Consider the following 17,974-nt stretch of genomic DNA (forward strand, 5'->3'; position numbering starts at 1 on the left):
ACTGTTGCTAGGTTTATTAATTACATACTATTGGAGCGTCTCTTTTCTAACCACTTTAGACGTTTTAGACCCTTGAAAACATTTTGACCTTTTAAGACCCTTTCGACCTTTAACGACCCAACTGAAAAGTTGAATCCTATTATTTACATCCTATTAACTTATGAACCTGTTGTGGATCAGTGGTTGAGGCGGTGGCTTGGGTTCCTGAGTTCGAGCCCCACTAGCCACTGAGTTAGCATCAGGAGGGTTGACTCAGCCTGTCATCTTTCCGAAGGTCGGCGAAATGAGCACCAGTATACTAGTAATTATCCCTGCAGGGTCGAAGGTGCCTAAAGGATTGGTGTCAGGAAGGGCATCCGGCCGTAAAAACATTGCCACAAGAAAGGGTACCATGATTGAAGCCCACCAAAAGCTGACCCTTGCTCAGGGATAAAGGCTTTAAAATGGTGTGATTTACATCCTATTAACCTGAAAGTTGAACAGGATTTGCATAGTCCATCACTGAATTGAGAAAGCAACTATTTTTGAGGTCAAAAGATCAAAGTTCTAAAATCATCAAATTTCATCTGAAAAATCGTCACTTTTCATCTGATTAACCTCAGTATTAAGCAGCAATTGCATGATCCATCACTGAATTTAGAAACCAACTATTTTTGAGGTCGAAAAGTCAAAGGTCAACTCAAGGTCAAACTTCTAAAATCATCAAGTTCAATCTGAAAAATAATCAATTTTCATTCGATTGATCTGAGCTTTGATTAAGATTGTGCATTTTGATCTTAATGAAATGGACAATGTGATGTAGCCATGGCAACCTTTTGGAGATGGGGGTGCGTTTTGTAAGTATCGTGCTCTGCACGACATCTTTTTCTTGTTTTGTCTGTTTGTTTGTCTGTGTGACGGATATCACAAAGTTGTGGACGGATCCGGATGAAATTTTGTCCGCAGGTTGGGTGTGTGACAAGTAAGAATTGATTAAATTTTCGTGAAGCTCCGAATCCGGATCTGTATATGATAATTATTTAATTATAAAGTGATTCTTCACCATTGAGAGACAAGGCCAAAAACGATATGGTACTGTATGGCATGATATTTCAATTATATATTGGTCTCAACCTCTTCTCGTGGATCAGGCATTGTGTGGCGGAGGTATGCGCTCTACCAAGTGCCCTTCTAGTTGCATATGGAGTCAACTGAATTTGTTCGCCAATCAAAACCGAGAAGCATAATGTTTGAGGTGAAAAAGCTCAAAGGGTCAAATGTCAAGGTCGCATAAAATCATCAATTTTAATCCAATTAATTTGAAATTTCAACAGCTTTTGCATATTGGATCACCAAAATCAGAACAAATTATTTATCTGTTTTGACATGTCAACGGTTTCCATGACAACAATTTCAGTCCATTATTATAAAATGGGACTTTTTGTGAATGTATTATCACCATACCTCAATAATTTTTCAACATGTCAAATTGAAACATACGCAGGGTTTACTTTTTACATGTGTGAAGTATATGTGAGTAAAATTTGGTCAAACAGTCAAGGTCAAAGCCATCCAAAACAGGTAAAACACCTACTAGGCCACCATTAGAAAATGGTCAAACCTGGCGTTGGCTTAGTGGTGAGGGTGGTCGGCTTGGGATCTTAGCATCCTGAGTTCAATCCCTGTCAGCTGCTGAATTAACACCAAGTGGGGTTGACTCAGCATATTATCCTTCTGAGGTTGATGAAGTGAGCACTGGTGTACTGGGAATAGGAGCATTGTATCAGTGGTGCCCCCAAACTCACTGTTGATCATAGCCAGTTGAAAGCATGAAATAATGCCACCACAATGAGTGGCAGTGTAAAAAAATTTTTTTTAATGGTCAAAGGTCAAGGCCATCCAAAACATGTAAAACACGTATTAATTAGGCTGCAATTAGAAAATGAATCAACCAAATCTGTTGTGCAGAAAATCATGGAAAACAATTGATAGGTCAAATTTTCAAAATTACCAAATTGCTGTTTCCATGGCAACTATTGTTCCTTTGTATTTTGCAAGTATGGTGCTATGCACATCTCAATTGTTGTTGTTGTTGTTGTTGTTGTTGTTGAGGACAAAGATGTGAACATACATCGATGTATTTTTACATGAATAACACAGACATTAGGAGACAATGGACAAATATATGGGATTTGAACCTGGGAATTTTTCCCTGCATCATGAGCCGGGGGTTCAGATGGGAACAGGAAACAGGTCAACTCATGTTTTTGTTTCCTGTAATCTTGCACCCATCTAGGCCAACTATGAAATCCCTTGTTCATTCCTGATCGTGCAACACGTTTTCACTAATTTCACTTGCGCACAAGTCTCACCAATAACCTTGACACAGATATGGCTGGCAAAACCCACCAAGTTTAATGAGGGTGTCAACTGAAAATGAGTACATTAATTACAGTGATGGGGTACCTGCCCGTTAAATGCTGTTTGGTCCCTTGTGATGACTTTTACCAATTATAGCACAACATACCCAGAAACCTCCCAAAATGATGTGCAACTAATTTTCACGTGTTGAAATGTCACTCGGAGCTATTCGAGCTACCGTAGTTTAATGTGGTAAATGTCTGAGATGGATGGATATCCATCCATTGGGCCCAGACCCTATACAGAGCGTTGGTGATGCCTAAGCCGTCTCCTGAGCTGTTGGACACAATCCTGGACGGGTCACCACTCCGACACAGGATACCAGCAAGCTGGCACTCATTTTGCCGACCTCAGAAGGATGACGGGCTGAGTCAACCCCACCTGCTATTAAGTCAACAGCCGAGCAGGATTCAAACTCAAGACCCGAGGATCCCAAGCCCACAACTCTAGCCATTAAGCCAACATCAGGCAAAGAGTTGGATATGTTCAATAATTAATTGGCTTCCGCATTTCTTATCGGAATTGCTTATTTCATTGGTTGACATTGAAGTTTGGAATATGTATAAAGAATGTATAAATGTTAAAAACAGTGCCATCCAGATTTATTTCATTTCATTTTTTGAAAACAGAGCATCAGGTCACATTTTCGGTTTTCGTGAGACCTTCATCTGGGAAAATACAAGGCGCATGTGTGACAGGGCTGTGTATGTGGCGTTGATTGAGTAGAGAGGCAACATGCTTGCAACATCATTTTATTATCACAATGGGTGCACACTACATTCTTAATGAAGACGGAAATGTCAGAACTTTGCCTTTGGCCCCTGGCAAAGCATCCAAATTACCAGGTCTCTGCAATTCTTTTGTCTCACCTTCTCAGCACCTTTCGAAATGTTTCATATTAAATCGAGAAAGGGGGAGGGGGGAATTGCACATCTGCTTGCTTTCCCTAAGTCTCCTTTCCCTCCCTCTCTTCGGTTACAGTATTTAAAGGTGCACAATTGAGCAGCTGTTTTTAACTTCCCTAAGGCCTGGTTGTTCTAATAGTTCATTGCCATTTCCAGATAATTAGGCTGATTGTCTCAATGGCTGAGTGCATCCCTGGCTCTTGCCGTTTGAAAGGAGCAAGCAACTGGCTCTTGCCGTTCGAAAGGGGTGAACGCCTGGCTCTTGCCGTTTGAAAGGAGCAAGCAACTGGCTCTTGCCGTTCAAAAGGGGCAAATGGCTGGCTCTTGCCATTCAAAGAGGCGAACGCCTGGCTCTTGCCGTTCGAAAGGGGTGAACGCCTGGCTCTTGCCGTTCGAAAGGGGCAAATGGCTGGCTCTTGCCATTCAAAGAGGTGAACGCCTGGCTCTTGCCGTTCGAAAGGGGCGAACGCCTGGCTCTTGCCATTCAAAGAGGCGAACGCCTGGCTCTTGCCGTTCGAAAGGGGTGAACGCCTGGCTCTTGCCAGTCGAAAGGGGCGAACGCCTGGCTCTTGTCGTTTGAAAGGGGCGAACGCCTGACTCTTGCCATTCGAAAGGGGCGAATGCCTGACTCTTGCCGTTTGAAAGGGGTAAACGCCTGGCTCTTGCCGTTTGAAAGGGGCGAACGCCTGACTCTTGCCGTTAGAAAGAGGTGAACGCCTGACTCTTGCCGTAAGAAAGAGGTGAACGCCTGGCTCTTGCCATTCGAAAGGGGCAAACGTCTGACTTGCCGTTAGAAAGAGGTGAACGCCTGACTCTTCCCGTTTGAAAGGGGTGAACGCCTGGCTCTTGCCATTTGAAAGGGGCGAACGCCTGGCTCTTCTCGTTTGAAAGGGGTGAACGCCTGGCTCTTGCCATTCGAAAGGGGCGATCACCTGGCTGTTCCTACTCTGACAGACATTTAATCCATTGTTCACATGGTTCAGCTCTCGGAGTGTCTTTTCACCGTGTCGCCAGTTACTTCACCAACCGCAAATTCCCTCTACTTGCACAAAGGAACACATTTGCTATCAACGATCGCACAACATCATTTACTAAGGTTCTGTGTACTGTCTAATCTCTGGTTTTTTTCACTGCACTTATTTTCAGAGATCGTTTGGTTCCTAACAGAAGGGAACAGGAGGCACTTTCGCCCGACCCTGAACAGAAGTGACTTTGAATCCACTGGTGGAGTTGAGGTATACAAGCAACAGTATATTTAATACACCTCTTAAATGTCTCACATATGTTAAAATGAATGTTCACTATTGGGTATTACAAATAGTAAGAACCTTACATCATGACGTGTACATTGTTCTACACAAGGATAACGGCAAAAGTTTCTCAATCTGGTTAAAAATGGCGTATCTAAAATTGGAATAAACAAAACCATCAACAGTAAAGTGTTCAAGAAAATAACATTGCTTTTCCTTCATTTAACATTCCTGTGTTCATTGATCTGAGCACAAATGGCATTGCGAGAAATTGACCATACTCGCAAAACCATGAACCGAACACTGAGAAATCCATTGTCTTGTCCTTCCACATTGAGGCTCATGGAAGAGTAAGGTGCACGTGGTAAGGGAAGAGTATTGATTGTGGGGGATTTCAACTTGTCAGCAATAGATTGGGTCCAGGAACAGAGAAAGGGCAGAAGAGATGAGGACTCGGAGTTGGAGGGTACAAACTGACAGTGCGGCACCAAGGAAACCAAACACACACACACACACACACACACACACACACACACACACACACACACACACACACACACACACACACACACACACACACACGTTCGGTAAGAAAGGGTTAATTTGGGGTGGGGGTGCCTCAACAGTAGAAGGCAGTCATGGCACTGAAAAGTGTGTAATGCCACCGCAGCCTTTCGGTGGAGTGTATTAATTTCTCGTCATTTAAAATCAAATAATTTGAGAAAATTCCAATAATACGTCATTTCAAATATATTTAAAAGGGCAATAAACTGAGACAATGTTCTCCTATTGGCAGGATTCGATTTTTTTATTATTATCAATATACGTCGATTTCCGATCAGACGCACAGACTGACCAAAAAGCCTTGTGAATCTGCTTTGAGATTACAGTGGTGTCGAAGGTCTTGGCAACAATAATATATTTTTGGCAAAAACAATAGTTATTGAAAAAAGTGACCAATGCAAATGAAAAGCGAACCATAGCAATTATGTAACCCGTTTTCATCGCATCGTCGTGTTACAGAGTCCCTGGTATGGGGGAAGGAGGAGTACATGAAGAATTCAGAAAGGCATGTGGTAAGGGAAGAGTATTGATTATATGGGGGATTTCAACCTGCCAAGGATAGATTGGGTGCAGGAACAGGGAAAGGACAGAGCAGATGAGGAATTCTGAGATTTAGTCCAGGATTGCTTTTTAACCCGGTATGAAGATAGGCCTCTTTTGAAGCAACTAGAAACTTTCAGGAGCAGCCTTGGAGGGTAGGTGGGGGAGGTGGGACAAATAATCCCTCCTGTCTGCAGCAGAGGTCAGTAAACCATTTGCATTGTGGCACATGTAGAGGCGAAAATTGTAAGCAGTCTCCTCCCTCTCCCGCCCCACAGATGAGGTAGTTGTGTCCATGACCTGACCCTGGGTACTACCAACACGTATGCAAAATTTAGTGGAGATCGGCCCAGCCATGTTTTTTTTTTGTTTTTTTTCCAGTGATTTTCACATGTACACAGACACACACACACACACACACACACACACACACACACACACACACACACACACACACACACACACACACACACACACACACACACACTCATCTTATTTAATCATGCAATATGGTGGAGATAGGGCAGCATTCTGGATCAAGTGACCATAACCTAGTGTGTTCAAGGACTTGATAACTTGTGAACTTGACTGGCCAGTTTCCCGTGCCTACAGAGCATTCTAAACGGGGTGGGGATGGAGATGGCAAAAATGCAAATGGCATCCTCTGTCATCGAACCGGCAAGCTGGGAGCAACCATTCACATTTATTGCTGCATCTGATGCAAGTTAAACGCTCTAATGACGGCGAGGTGCTCCATTTGAAACTGTTTGTTCGATATATGCAGCTTTTTGATACTGAGGGTCCGCAATAAAAAATTTGTGTTGGTGTCAAAGTGACCAGTTGCAAATTAATAGTAGGATGTGGAGAATTCCAGAACATTTAATTGCTTAATTATCAAATCTTTCAAGGTTCACTTTGAAAAATATTTCCAACACCTGTTAAGCATTCTCACCTGAACAGGTGGGTTGTGATGCTCCGAACCCAGGTTCAAATAACACGTACTACACACTTTTTTATTTATTTGTGTACAGAGTCGAGGCTCGCAGAAGAGCTAGAACACAGAACGGATCAGAACGAAACATAACAAAAGGAACAGCAGAAAGAGACGTGGAAATGCCAACAGCATGGCCGAGTGACAAAATAGATGGAGACGGGCAACAAGGGATGCAGGTAACCATGGGGGGGGAGAGGTTGAGGAGGCAGGGAGTGGATAACAGGTCGGTGGTCTGTCTTCTCCCACCTTCTTTCTGGTCTTGCGCCCTCTGCTCTATCCAGACTTTGTCCCCCCCCCCCCGCCCCCCAGATTTGGCAAGACACTCACAATGCATCATCAACCCCCTTCTGATGAAACTACCGAAATCCAGGATCGCTGCTCACCTCCACTCATTCCTTCCTCTTTTTCCGCACATATGGAACCAACTTTTTGCATCTGTATCCATCTTGTCCACCCCTACCCCTCTTTCCTCCCCACACTCATTGGTTGTCCAAGTCTCCCTCTATTTTGTCCTTTACGCCCCCCCCCCACCAACCCCCTCTCTCCTGTTTCCTTTGTTCGGTTGCCTCCTGATCCGTTCAGTGTTCTAGCAACAAAACAAAGCCAAATGTATAGCCGATGTTTGCGGTTACCAATGAGAGGCCTGACTGGATATCGGAACGGAAAAGCAACGTATTCGTTGACGAGGAATAAAACTCAATTTGATAATAAAGGCAACATGAGACAAACAGCCTTTCAATTGCACCTTTAAGTTTCCTCCTTTTACCTTCATCTCTGTTAAGTGTGGTTGTTAAATGGATTAAGATCAAAGACTTGTGTTTAAGTAATATGTGTCCGGTTTCGATTCATCAAGTGCAGGATTAGGATAGTTAGGCCCCATTTAAAGGCCCTGTTCTTTGTTACAGATCTTTAACATGATCGGTGATTGCTGGGACGAAGAGCCGCAGAAAAGGCCAGACTTTCGTCACATCGATGCCATATTGCAAAAAGTCTCGATGTGAGCCAATGACACAGCAGACACTGCTGACATGTTTTCATTATTTATTCCCCCAGTTCATAAAATCCCCACGGCCTAAAACAGGCAAGCAACTGTTGAAAGACTGCATGGCGAAGGATGACACTCGAAGAAAGAGTGGTTTACACCTCGATTTTTCTGTTTGTTCTTCAGTCACATCCACAGAGGGAAGCCGAAGAGCTACATGGACAATCTTCTCAGACGCCTTAATCAATATTCTAACAGACTGGAACATCTTGTTGAGACGAGGACACAGATGTATCTGAAAGCACGTGATCGTGCTGATTCCCTCAGTGCCCGTCTGCTACCACCGTGCGTCCACAATGCACACTCATAAGGAAATCACACACACACACACACACACACACACACACACACACACACACACACACACACACACACACACACACACACACACACACACACACACACACACACACACACACACTTACTGGTAAACAAGCAAAGACCCTCACCATGACTTGTTTTGTTTGGCTAATAAATGATAGGTCATCGATTGCAAATGAATGGTCTAATTGTAAATGTGTAAAAGGTCTCAAGGGTGTAATTTAAGGTCTAAAGTGTCAGAATTGTCTAAAAGGATCTTAAAACGTCGAAAGAGAGTCTACATGATATTGAAAGGTCTAAAGGGCAGAGAAGAGTCCAGGGGATCTAATGGTATACGGTACAGGGGTCAAATGTAATTAATGCACGTACACACATTCTTTGTGGACAAACAAGAAAAAGACATCATGCGGAGCACGATACTTGCAAAATCCACCCCCTCTCCAAAGGTTGCCATGGATATGTCAAATTCTCCATTTCATGAAGATTAAAATTCACAATCTTAATTGAAGCACAGGTCAATCGGATGAAAATTATTTTTCAGATTGAAATTGATGATTTTAGAAGTTTGACCTTTGACCTCAAAAATAGTTGCTTTCCCAATTCAGTGATCGACTGTGCAATTCCTGTTCAACTTTCAAGTTAATTTGGATGTAAATTGATGATTTTAGAAGTTTTACCTTTTGATCTCAAAAATAGTTGCTTTCCCAATTCAGTGACGCAATATGCAAATCCTGTTCAAATTTCAAGTCAATCGGATGAAAAATGACGATTTTAGAAAATATGACCTCAAGATGATCTTTGACCTCAAAACCAATAGGCTTCTCAGTTGAGACTACTTCGACAACATCGTAAATTTTCATGATGATGGATTTAGAATTGTCACCTGTGGGTGATAAACAGACAGAATAACAAAATCGATTGACCGATATATTTCCAAATCTTCGATTTTGCAAGTAACAAATGGACCCAAAATGCAATAACGTGTCCTCTGGTGAGAGTAATGATCGTCTCGTTTTTAGCTCACCTGTTCGATCGTCTCGTTTTTAGCTCACCTGTTCGAAGAACAGAGAGCGACAGCGATACCCCTGCGTGAGCGTGAAAATGTTAAAGTTTTTGGTGCAAGTTATTTCCTTTCTAATGTTTTTATCTACCACACTATTTTTTTTACTGATTACAATATACAAATACATATATTTCTTTAAAATTATTTGGATCAAACTTCACTGCAATGCTTTCTAAAAAATATTATTAGACTAGTCTTTTTAAAAAAAACGATAAATGTATAAACAGGCGAGCATTGGGTGGCTTTGACACCGACTCTCTGGTTATTCTCTCTTCCAGTGCCGTGGTGCAGTCTCTCAAGCTGAATGGTAAAATGGACCCAGAGCTCTTTGATGACGTCACTATCTACCTCAGTGACATCGTCGGATTCACAACCATCTGCAAGCACAGCGAGCCAATGGAAGTCGTGTCTCTCCTCAATCAGCTCTATCAACAGTTTGACAGCATTGCAGACAGACACGACGTGTATAAGGTGAGGGCCTTCGGTTGATGAATTCCATAGACGGTAAGTCGAGATGGTTGGTCTTGATTATGACGTGTAACATCGGTCCTTTAAAAGGCAGGTGAGAAGACTCTCAATCAAGAACAACTCCATATTTTCAGATTGAGAAATGACGATGACAAAATAATGGTGATCTCCAAGGGATACGGAGATGGTCACGTTTAAACCATACTGTGACAGCGAGTTGAGTGGAGTGGACTGACCTGCTCAAAGTCGTGTGGAACATGGATTAGGTTGTTCAATATGACACCACGACTCTCATCTGGGATTTGATCCCCGTAGTCGGATCAGATTAGAAAATGAAGCTGTTGGTTGGAAATAACTGCGTAGCCTGGTGTTGGCTTGGTGGTTAAGGTGGCTGCCTTGGGATCCCAGAGTCCTGAGTTTGAGCCCTGTTTTTTCCACTGAATTAACACCAGGTGCGCTTGACTCATTCTTCTGAGGTCAGTGAAACGAGTACCAGTGTGTACTGATAGAGGGGCACAGCATCAGCAGTATAGGTGCGCCCCAACAAATTAATAACTACCTGGCGGCCAAGTTGCCATACACCAGAACAGGGGAACAACTGCATTTAAACCTCCTGTTGACATGTCCAAACAGCAATGTGTGTCAGCCATTGTTTTATTTCCAAAGCTAGTTTGAGGTGAGGAATGCTTTCAGATGGACTTCCTGGCAGTTGAATCGGGCACAATTCCACCAATAATGGGATATTTAAGGAACAAGAAATGCAGGCTTCTTTGGAGCAGCCACGAGGGTATTATGTTGTTCGTATTGCCAATTATTGTTACAGTACTATTATTATTGTTCATAATAATAACTCCTCGGGGTTAATAATGCTTAGAATCGAGCAGTTATTTCCTTAAAGTGAATGTCAAGCTAAAGGGAAACTAATTCATTGTGATAACGAGATACGTACGTGTTGCTTTTACGTCTCGTTAGACGATGTCCACCCATCCCTGTCTGTATCTAAAATTAGAAGACCTTTTGACTCCATTTTTACCGTTCCACCCTCTGTTATCATTTGTATACTTTTTAGCATTTCGCTGGGCCGGCGATGAGTTTTGGTGGTAAATGCCGTTAGGCCATCGTAACTGGGCCGTGATGTCTGCTTCGGGATGCGAGGTCAAGGAGGGGTCACTCTACCCGCCTGACCGGAGTCGCGGCCAATGGTGAATGAGATGCAAGAGGTGTCATGTGTCGTCTGTGACGCATGGACTGGAGGCCACAAAGGCGGAGGCGCAGAGGGGAAAGGGAAGAGGTTCCCGGAATCATCACCAGAGAAGCTGTGTGCCTCGGTCCTTTATTCTGACCAGAGCAACACCTCAGCCTGCACCAGAGCCGTGCCCTCTCCTCCGCACGAGACACCATGGGAACGGCATGGGACGTTCTCCTGCCGGGACTATGGGGGAACTGTTGCAAACTTGGATTTGTCCTGACAACTCTCTTCTGTATGCCTGGTGTTGGCTTAATGGTCCGGGTGGTGGGCTTTGGATCCTAGGGTCCTGAGTTCAAATCCTGCTCAGCTGTTGAATTAATACCAGGTGGTGTTAACTTGGCCTGTCATCCTTCTGAGGTCGGCAAAATGAGTGCCACCATGCTGGTATACTGTGTCGGAGTGGCGACCCGTCCAGGATTGTGCCCATTAGCCAAGGAGACTGCTTAAGCAGCACCAACGCTCTGCACAGAGTATGGTCCCAATCTCCTCCTCCTCCTCTCTTGTCTTGTCCTTACCGCTTTGCCTATCTCACATCATGTCTGACCAGGCCCCAAGGCATTGGATAATTAAGGAATCCCGTTCGTTCATGGGCGCATATCAGTGGAGGGGTAAGGGGTTATTCTCATTTATTTATTACCTCTGCGACTTAAGGTGGACGGAAGTTATGTTTTCACTGCTGTTTGTTTGTGAGCACGATATCTCAAAAAGTTATCAATGGATTTGGAGGAAACTTGGTGGACAGATTGGGTGTGTGACAAGGACAAATTGATTCGATTTTGGTGAAGATCTGGATCTGGAACCACATATGAGAATTTTTTTAATTATTTAAGTTATTCTTCAACATTCAGATCGGGCCAAAAATGATGTAAAGCACGGTATTTCAAAAAGTTTTGGACGGGTTATGGCAAAACTTGGTGAATGAGTTGGGTATGTGACAAGAAGAAGCCGATTTGATTATTTTGGTTTCGGTCCAGATACAGATCCGGCCTATCGGTGGCATACACAACGTAAACTGTTCAGTTAAGCAGAGGTATGCGATCTCCTGAGTATCGTAGTTGCATACTGCATTGCTTCGTGCATATTCCCCTCTCCATGCCATTTGTAATTAAACCTACTTGGTCTCAGGGTGAATGCTGAACATCATGGGTCCATTTGTTGGTTAAGAAAGACCCGTTAAAGGATCGATTGGCCACAGTTATTCAACACCACCCACCCAGACAGCACCACTGGTCTCAGGCTTGCTCGGCCCGATTGGTGATGAGACGGTGGTGCAGACTGGCGTAACACTGGTCTGATTCGGACTTCCAACACGTACGGTGTCACGACCTTTAGACGCGAGATCCGACAGGGAAGACCCCAAAAGGTGTGACTGGTACGGTTGCATTGAGGCGATTCACCGGATTCGAACCAGTGAGCAACTGGAACGACAACAACAATATTATTATGCTATTATTGTTACTTTTGTTATTGGAAGCAGCCTTGGAAAAATGCCACAGTAACGTGGAATGCCACTCAAGCTGCTATGTATACACCTTAGCATGGTGTTTTTCCAAGGTGGAAAAAGGGAATAAAACATGGGAATTCCTCTGGATTTTTATATTTTTTTTGCAGTCCAGTCCAAAGAAACATGGGTTAAGCGACTAGCGAAGGCCTCTTGTGATACAGTTAAGGCCTGTGAAGGGTCTCCCATCTCCCACCACCAACGGGAGCAGCACAAAACGGTACACATTTACCGAGAGAGTTTGCGTCGACCACACCTTTGGAACCACACCGTCCATAATGGAGGTGGTGGTGAAACCCAAGTAGCTAAACCCTTTGTCTCATGACCCTTAATTCCCCTCCCAAGTTTGGTTGAGATTGGATAAGTAGTGACTGAATGCATCGGCCACAGACAGACACCAAATTTCATATTTTAACATGATATCAAACGTTCGTCCAAATTGAAGCAAGAAGTCTTGTGTGTCGATTTGAGGATCACATTTACCAAGTTTCAAGACGATATTCCAAAGAGTGAAATCACAGCCACGAAAGCTCCACAGTCCTGGGTTCTGACATGCGCATTGTTCTAATCACTGGTGACCAGTGCATTGTTGTTTGTCACTGTCAACCTGATGTATCACCTCCCTCTGAATGTCAATGTCACCCTGTTATGTCATCTTGTAAAAACATTAACATATTTGGCTTCCCCTCCATGATGGTTGCTGTGGTATATGAATGCAGTTGCAGGAGAGATAAAGGGTAAATTGAGAAGAAATAAATTGGGTGGGGAGGGTTCAGAGAAGTTGGTAAGAGATGGGAGGAAATAAAAGGGATGGGAAGAGAGGGAAAAGGTATTTGTTTGGCATTTGGAATATGATTGGGGGTGAGGAAGCAGCTGTGATGAAGTGCTCTGGTATTTCTGGAATGGAGGAGGAGGGTGGTAGAGAGTTGGGAAGTGAAATTTTTTTTTTTTAATCACTTCAATGCTAAGCAATCACCCTTTTACGGTATAACTACTACAACAAGTATGACTTGTTATACAACTTTTACAACTACTATGACGACTTTAAAGGACCCAATGTTTCTTGTGGGGTCAGCCAGAGAACGTTTTTGGACCCTGTCTTTCACAAGAGCCAGCTGGCCAGACCTGACGGTGCGACAGTGGATTGTTCAGGGTGCCAGCAATAACTCGCTTACTCTTCACGGAAGACAGTGCGATCTTCATTAGCACATCATCTTCTCATGACAAATATCTGGGGCAGCTGAATAAGAAACAGACACCGAGGTGGAGAACAAAGAGCTCTCTGTCCCACATTGTACGGGATTGGATTTCAGAAAATGGCGTTCTGGAGCCAGCACAGCCAACTCCCATTCCTGATGAGCATCTGAAGCAAGTTTTGATATGAAATCGAGCAGAGGCTTGACAATGCTCTGCCCAAACTGTGTGAAGAATACAATATACAACACAAAGCCTCTAGTGAAATACTGAAGGTGATGAGTTTGCAGCTAAAGCTTTTCTCAAAATCCTTTAATTTTCCACGGCAGGGTTTGAGGATGAAGAACAGTCTGTCTTTGTCTTCTTGGCAAGTCCAGTTGGTGCAGATCTCTGTAAGGTATTTGGACGTACAGTCCTGTCCTCAGATTTGTTGGGGAGACTTCTGTTTTCAATATCTTCAGAGTTTTGGGCTCAAATACATGTAATGGCCCTTGGAAGAAAATAGTTTCATTTCAGTTTTTCCTCTCTTCAAGGTTGAGGCTTATGGAAGAGCAAAGTGATGGAACTAACAGTAGGGCATCTGGGTAATCACTGGACATAAGCAAGGGAATAAACAAATGGGAAAGAAGGTTTTGAGAGGAGGGGAGGAAATGGTGAGATACAGTACTTGGAAGAGGGTTGGTAGGAATGGGTTGATGGGAATCATAAAGACGAGCCGAAACTCCGTCACAGAGGGATTCCGTTCATTCAACCACCCTCACCAGCTCACCCACACTCGAGGGACATGGACTAGACAGGGCGTGTTTCCCCCCTCCTACTCATCCCCTGCCCCATCCCCTCCCGCCTCCCACCCCCACCTTCAATTTGCTTGCCCCTGCCCAAAAATTTAATTACCCCACCCCCACCTCTTCACTCCCTGCCCCCCGTCTCTTGATTCCCCGCCCCACTTGCCCCCTGTCCACCCCTTCACACTCAACCCCGCCTAATTCACCCCATCCCCTGCCCACTCATCCCCCGCCCCATTTCCCCCCCCCCCGTCTCCCGCTTTCAATTTGCTTACCCCTGCCCAAAAATTTGCTTACCTTGCCCCCCGCCTCTTCACTCCCTGCCACCGTCTCTTCATCCCCCACCCCCTCCTCTTCACTCCTCGCCCCCGTCTCAACGAAAAGTGTTTATTCTACTTCAGAGTTGAAAGTTGACTATTGCCACTATGTGCGATGCACTCTTACAGGTACGACGTTTCTTTCAGTCCAGGTCACAGTACCGAGAAAAACGTGACGTGACCGCAAGGAGGAGCACAAAATTGGTCCTTCAGTATTAATATATAGATTGTGGGTAAGAATGGGGGGACGACATGAGATGGCAGAGCACTACCTGCTTGATGCAGAGGGAAGAGTGGGATCAAGTAACGGCTGGAAAGCAGTAATACAGATAGGTGATGTGAAGAACAATAACCAGAGTTGGTGTCAAAGCCACCCAATGCTCGCCTGTTTATACATTTATCGTTTTTAAAAGACTAGTCTAATAATTAATATTTTTTATAAATCATTGCAGTGAAGTCTGATCCAAATAATTTTAAAGCAATATATGTATTTGTATATTGTAATCAGTAACAAGAGCGCAAGTGAGCACAATATACGCCCGAACAATTTGGTATATACAGAATTGTGCTACTACGTGGAAAACAGCATCCTGGTTGCCATGGCAACCACTTTAGATAACGAACGTATGTCGCGACACACCGTCTCCACAGTCTGTACCTATGTACCAAATATGAAACGTGAAAGTTTAAAACTTTGGGAGTTAGAATGCGGACAGGAACGGACGGACAGACAGACAGACAGACAGACGGACGGATGGACGACACATAATACGCCCCGATATATGCGTATAAAAAATAGTGGTAGATAAAAACATTAGAAAGGAAAAAAGTAACTTGCACCAAAAATTAACATTTTCACGCTCACACTCACGCCCGGGGGTATCACTGGAGCTCTCTGTTCTTCGAACAGGCGAGCTAAAAACGAGAACGGCACTTGGTAAAGCACATAACCTCTGCCAGGCTGAACAGTTTACATTTTGTATCCCACTGTTAGACCAGATCTGCATCCGGACCAGAACCAAAATCAAACTGGCTTGTTCTCATCACCGACCCAACTCATCCACCAAGTTTTATCATAACCTGTCCATGTTTTGAGATATCATGTAATATATTGTTTTTGGCCCCATCTGTCAATGGTAAATTTAAAAGTTCCTGGATCCAGATCTTCACCAAAATCAAATCAATTCGTCCTCGTGACACACCCAACCAGTCCACCAAATCGTCCGAATCCATCGAAAACAGATCTCCTGCTCATAGACAGACAGGGATGAAAACATAACTTCCATCCACCTGGAGGTGGTGGAGGTAATTATAAACCTATCCAACTTTCTTAAATGGGACAAACTCCTCATAGAGCTACTTCTGCTTGCGATTCAATCAGTGGCTAAAACTCAAAACAAATGTACCCTCACTATTGGAGTCTTTTTCATTTGGTGTAACAGACTCGTGCAACATACGTGAGAATACATAAATTTCCACGTGGAGATGTGCTTTGTTTTTATGTTATATACATTTATATTTTCATTGCGGCTAAAGCGGTTTGATAGAAGGCTAATTTGTGTTGTATTAATGGATTTGAGCCTGGCAAGATATCCTCGAAGTATGCACACTTGCCTCGAAGTTGTTTAGTTTGGGGTTGAATCTCAACTCAAGTATAAACTGTCATCAGGGTGATTTATCAATGTGTGCCGTCCCTCGGATGGACGTTGAACTGGGCATCCCGTCTTCCGGCATTTGTTGGAGGACGTCACTTATCCCACGGTGTCCTTCGTGAAGAGTAACCGAGTTATCGCCGGTCCGCTGAATAAATGATTCCTGCTCTAACCTCTAGGGGGCACCGTATCAGTGACACAGCTATGCTCCCAGTCTGCTATACAAGAAAGAAGGAATCGATTTTGAGAATTGTGATGGGAAAACAATTGAAACAACAGTGTTGTTGATTTTAAAATGACAAAATAACAATGAAACAAACATATTCTTTGGATAATGTCATTCCTTCAGCTGCAGTTGAACCCAGAACACCTCAGGGATGTGATGTCGGTGTCTTCACCACAATTGTACTTAAAAAAAACCCCCAATAATTGTTCCAAAAACGATGACTAAGTTTCTGAAACCTGAATAATGTTTTGAAAAGATACATTTCAGATTCTTTCCTTTTGAAACTGTAAATGGTGCTATGTTGGGGTACTGGCATTGCAGGTCGAGACAATCGGAGACGCTTACATGGTGGTGTCGGGTCTGCCAAAGAGGAACGGACGTCAGCATGCTGCCGAGGTTGCCAACACAGCGTTAGACATCCTCGCTTTTGTTGGCAACTTCCACATCCCCCACTTGCCCGGAGTACCGCTATGGCTGCGTGTGGGTATTCACACAGGTGAACTGCTCACAGAGTGTGACCCTAGTTTGCTACCATGTGATACATGTAACACCGCAGTGCACGTACAGCCATTCGTGGTACCGTAGCAGTGTTCAGCAGGTGGCTTGAGCATCCCAAGCCTTTCTCGATGACCGCTGACAGTGTCAGTAGAGCTCCGTCAATATTCACTAATTAGTGAAAGGTAGCCTCCTGATACTCAGGATATCAGGTTGTGAATTTACCTGAAGTCCAATTGCATCTTTTTCTTTGCTTTGGAAAATGTGGATGCGCAGACGGTTATATCACCCGTCCACATACATGGAAGCAGGCCTGGTTTCAGTGTAGCTTACACACTGTACAAACGTAGTACTATATGTCTGGAATGTCATACTATCCTCGTTCAGCAAGAAATCTTAACTCTCCATGGGATCCGTGCAGGGTGTTGTGCAGCAGGTGTAGTTGGCAACAAAATGCCACGCTACTGCCTATTTGGTGACTCCGTCAACATCGCTTCACGAATGGAGTCCCACGGAACTCGTAGGTCACACAAGAGCAACACCTTGAACCATTAGTTTCTTAAAATGAAATTGTTGGAAGTTACTTACATGTACATTGAATGTTGTCTTCATTTCTCATCAGCATGCCGTATCCATATCAGTCAGGCCACAGTGGATGCTCTTCGCACCCTCAAACTGGGGCACATGATCGAGCAACGAGAAAATATCGAACTTACGGTATGGTCACAAATCATTTTCTTCCCCTGTGAAAGTATATCTCACTAATACTGTGGACATATTATTGAGGGTGGTTGGATGGTCTCGACTCAAGGCATGTGTACTTGCCTCTGAGCCACAGACCCTAGATTCAAATCTGGTCCCAGATAACATGGATGTGCACCGTCCAATACGATGTAAAGCTAGGTCTCTTATCTGCTATCATTAGTCGCTGGATGTTAAAGATCCCACCATGTCCTTCACAAAGAATAGGTGAGTTATTGGTGGAACACTGAACAAATTGCAAATCCC

The 17,974-nt window shown here is 43.9% G+C and overlaps 1 protein-coding gene across 6 annotated transcripts in view; it reads left to right on the plus strand.

Moving 5' to 3' along the window:
* LOC147010087 (guanylyl cyclase C-like) overlaps window positions 1-17,974 on the plus strand; it is a 164,561-nt gene that overhangs the window by 141,261 nt on the left and 5,326 nt on the right. For all 6 annotated transcript variants that reach the window (XM_085861615.1, XM_085861614.1, XM_085861613.1 and 3 more), the window contains 7 exons: window positions 4,452-4,540; window positions 7,559-7,650; window positions 7,822-7,980; window positions 9,358-9,550; window positions 16,793-16,967; window positions 17,388-17,486; window positions 17,589-17,683. In XM_085861615.1, the coding sequence (XP_085717741.1) occupies window positions 4,452-4,540; window positions 7,559-7,650; window positions 7,822-7,980; window positions 9,358-9,550; window positions 16,793-16,967; window positions 17,388-17,486; window positions 17,589-17,683 (902 nt within the window). The remainder of the gene's footprint in view (window positions 1-4,451; window positions 4,541-7,558; window positions 7,651-7,821; window positions 7,981-9,357; window positions 9,551-16,792; window positions 16,968-17,387; window positions 17,487-17,588; window positions 17,684-17,974) is intronic.

The sequence above is a fragment of the Eptatretus burgeri genome, chromosome 17 (assembly GCF_056783735.1).
Source record: "Eptatretus burgeri isolate ZD-2024b chromosome 17, Ebu_testis_v1, whole genome shotgun sequence".
Taxonomy (NCBI): Eukaryota; Metazoa; Chordata; class Myxini; order Myxiniformes; family Myxinidae; genus Eptatretus; species Eptatretus burgeri.